At 39.6% G+C, this 4259-nt stretch overlaps 1 protein-coding gene across 1 annotated transcript in view; it reads right to left on the bottom strand.

The window, feature by feature from the left end:
* LOC307242060 (homeobox protein Hox-D9b-like) overlaps positions 1-4259 on the bottom strand; it is a gene marked incomplete at both ends in the record, with an annotated part of 4707 nt that extends 448 nt beyond the window's left edge. The window contains 2 exons of the mRNA XM_080016397.1: positions 3533-3828; positions 3916-4259. Of these exons, the coding sequence (XP_079872523.1) occupies positions 3533-3828; positions 3916-4259 (640 nt within the window). The remainder of the gene's footprint in view (positions 1-3532; positions 3829-3915) is intronic.

The following is a 4259-nucleotide window of genomic DNA, read 5'->3' as shown; positions in this document are numbered from 1 at the left end:
TAATATCTATCTATCTATCTATCTAATATCTATCTATCTATCTATCTATCTATCTATCTATCTATCTATCTATCTAATATCTATCTATCTATCTATCTAATATCTATCTATCTATCTAATATCTATCTAATATCTATCTATCTATCTAATATCTATCTATCTATCTAATATCTATCTAATATCTATCTATCTATCTAATATCTATCTATCTATCTATCTATCTATCTATCTATCTATCTATCTATCTATCTATCTATCTATCTATCTATCTATCTATCTATCTAATATCTATCTAATATCTATCTATCTAATATCTATCTATCTATCTATCTAATATCTATCTAATATCTATCTAATATCTATCTAATATCTATCTATCTATCTAATATCTATCTATCTATCTAATATCTATCTATCTATCTATCTAATATCTATCTATCTATCTATCTATCTATCTATCTATCTAATATCTATCTATCATCTATCTATCTAATATCTATCTATCTATCTATCTAATATCTATCTATCTATCTAATATCTATCTAATATCTATCTATCTATCTATCTATCTATCTATCTATCTATCTATCTATCTATCTATCTATCTATCTATCTATCTATCTAATATCTATCTAATATCTATCTATCTAATATCTATCTATCTATCTATCTATCTATCTATCTATCTATCTATCTATCTATCTATCTATCTATCTATCTATCTATCTAATATCTATCTAATATCTATCTATCTGTCTGTCTGTCTGTCTATCTATCTATCTATCTAATATCTATCTAATATCTATCTATCTGTCTGTCTGTCTGTCTATCTATCTACTGTATCTATCTGTCTGTCTGTCTATCTATCTATCTATCTATCTATCTATCTATCTATCTATCTATCTATTTATCTATCTATCTATCTATCTATCTATCTATCTATCTATCTGTCTGTCTGTCTATCTATCTATCTATCTATCTATCTATCTATCTGTCTGTCTGTCTATCTATCTACTATATCTATCTGTCTGTCTGTCTGTCTGTCTACAGCTGTCAGAATTATTGCCTCATCTATCTATGAGAAGACCAAAATGAACGCAAAAATAGGTACAAGTATTATTATTGCTGTTATTTGTAGTACTAACAGTAGTATTTGTATTAATAGTACCACTTCTACTACTAGTAGTGGTGGTGGTAGTAGTAGTACTAGTTAGAAGTAGTGCTATTAGTATTATTGTTGTTATTTGTAGTACTGACAATAGTAGTAGTCGTAGTAGCGGTAGCGGCAGTAGTAACGCTATTAGAATTATTAATATTATTGTTGTTATTTGTGGTACTTACAGTAGTAGTAGTAGTAGTAGTAGTAGTAGTAGTAGTAGTTGAAATAGTAGTAGTAGTAGCAGTAGTAGTCGTAGTTGTAGTAGTAGTAGTATAAGTATAGTAGCAGCAGCAGCAGTAGTAGTAGTAGTAGTAGTAGTAGTAGTAGCAGCAGTAGTCGTAGTAGTAGTAGTAGTAGTATCAGCAGCAGTAGTAGTAGTAGTAGTAGTAGTAGTAGTAGTAGTAACAGCAGCAGCAGTAGTAGTAGTGGTAGTAGTAGTAGTAACAGTTGTAGTAGCTGTAGTAGTAGTAGTAGTAGTAGTAGTAGTAGTAGTAGTAGTAGTAGTAGAAGCCATAGTAGCGGTAGTAGTAACAGCAGTAGCAGCGGTAGTAGTAGTGCTAGTAGTAGTAGTAGTAGTAGTAGTAGTAGAACTAGTAGTAGTAGTAACAGCAGAAGCAGCAGTAGTAGTAGTAGTAGTGGTAGTAGTAGAAGCAGTAGTAGTAGAGTACTTGGATCGACTTAAAAATGTGAAAGACCCAAGTAGTAGTAGTAGTAGTAGAATAGTGGTACTACTTGTAGTAATAGTAGTAGTCCTGGTATCACAGTTCTAGTACTGTAAGAAAATAGATTGGAGTCATTGGCTCAATGAGGAAAATTTTTGATTGGTTAAACGTTTCCTTTTTTCCGTTGTCTCAGCTTAAAATGTCCACCTCAACAACTAAAAACCGTTTTAAGTCCTGGTTTAAAAGGTTTAAGTTAGGCTTAAGTTTAAGTTCAAGTATAGAGTAGACGCAAACTATCTATCTATCTATCTATCTGTCTGTCTGTCTGTCTGTCTGTCTGTCTGTCTGTCTGTCTGTCGACAACAAGGTCAAAATCACAAATTGTGAATGCAAAATAACCCATTATGAGTGAATAATGTACCTTGCACATTTTACAAAAAGCCAAAAGTAATAAATGCAGCACGCAGGCCAGACGCTGAGTAGAAAGCGTAATGGAGAGGAGGTGTTATAAATGCACGCCATGCTTGCATTGATGAACAGCGCGGGCCAATTATCAAGCTGCTGCTTCGGAAAGATGCTTTGACCTCAGGAAGGCTCTTTAAAAGCTACACCTTGGAACGGCCCGTCCAAGTCGAAATGCGTCGCAAGCAGTGAACGTGTAGGTGGGTTGGTTTCGCAAATTGAAAGAAAAAAAAAAAAAGTGGCTTTTCGTCATGCTTTTACTTCAGACAACATGACGTGAATTATTCTGCAGCGGGTCCTAAAACACCCTGTGCATTTTTTCTTTTTAATAGTGGGCCTACAGTGTGAAAAATGAAGAAAAAAGGTTTTAGTGTTTATTGACCCCCTCGTGGTTTCTCTCGCACGCTGTCAAAACGTTTATATATTTGAACGTGTCGTTTGATATCTACGACAAAACAATATTTTGATGTAGTAACGACAAATGAAATCCACTCTCTCTTTTTTTTTTTTTTGTTTTGTTTGAGACCCCAACATTCAAATACAAAAAGGTATATGGAGTTCAAAAACCCCCCATTTAAATCACACACCGCGGCAGCCCTTTCAGCCTCCCCCCCCCCCTCACTGTCATATTTAACATAATGGAAAATAAAAATAAAAATGTGTTGTGTGTGTGTTGTGTATATTTCACAGTTTCAGAAGGACCAACGACGATCGTAGGTCTATTCATATTAAGAAAACAATAATGTATTTATCAAGTTGCTCAAATGGCCTACTTTATGGTAAATAGATCAGTAGTTCTGTTTAACGGTCCGGGCAATGAACTTCGACCTATTTATTTTTATTCCTACGCTTTTATTCCTCTTTACATTTTAATGATTTATTTGCTGTCTAACGCAGTTATGGGGGCATTTGACTTGTGAATGTGTATGAAATGTGCAATGAAAATAAAACTTTGGCTAACCCTCGCCCAAATAACATGGTTTTTTGACCTTTGTCTGAGCACAGGCGATGCAGGACCAAAACCTACACTCCAAACAGATCAGTAGTTCCGTGCGATCAAAAACCGACATTATTCATTCTATTGTCAGGCGAGAACGTCGCTGTTATTTATCTAATTTATTTAATTCTTTATTTTAATGGACAACAAACTCTTAATGTTTTTACAATGTACAGGACGTTTATAGGGCAATAAAAGTCAACGCAACACACTTGTAAAAAAAACACGGACACAAATCACGGCGAGACTCACGCGGATCGGGCTGCTGTACTTTCATGCTCTCTCCGCCTTCCACCGCCTCCGGTTCCTCCGTCTTCCTTCTCTCCGGCTCCTCGGCGCCCTGCTCCGGATCCACCTTGGCCAGGCTCACCAGGTCCTCGGGAGCGCTCTGCGGCGGCGAACTCTCCGGCTTCACCGCGTCGTAGCTCGGCGGGCTGCCGGCGGAGAGGTCGCCCGGCGCGGGGAGGCAGCCGTGGAAAGCCGGCGCCTGGACTTCGTGCGACTGGGGCGTCGGGACGGACGCCTCCTCCCAGCAGCGGACGAAACGGCTCTCCGGGGTACCGGAGGCGGCGGAGGGGTGCTGGGTGGGGGTGCCGTAGTACGGGTGGTGGTGGTGGTGGTGGTGGTGGTTGAGCGGGTGGTGGTGGGAGTGGAACAGGCCGGGCAGGGAGGCGGAGGAGGTGGACTGGAGCTGCGGAGGCGGAGGCGAGGATGACGCGGGAGAGGAGTTCGTCCAGGGGGAAGAAAAGCCGTTGAGGACCGTCTGTCGGAATCCGTTGGAGAACGCGGAGAAATTGTTAAAATGAGAGCCGGGGGGAGCCTCCTGGGAGGCGGCTGGAGGTTTGGCGGCTGTGCCGGCGCCGCCGCTGCCGGCGGTCGGAGGCTGCGCCTGCACGCCGCCCTGGATGAAGTGCGCGCCGCCGTAAAGATCCTCCGTGTCGTGGATCCCCATCATGGAATAATAATTCGTTAGCGACAT

Source organism: Zeus faber (genome assembly GCF_960531495.2).
Source record: "Zeus faber genome assembly, chromosome: 16".
In the NCBI taxonomy this organism is placed as follows: Eukaryota; Metazoa; Chordata; class Actinopteri; order Zeiformes; family Zeidae; genus Zeus; species Zeus faber.
The sequence above is the reverse complement of the archived record's forward strand: the minus strand, read 5'-3'. Positions and strand labels throughout refer to the sequence as shown.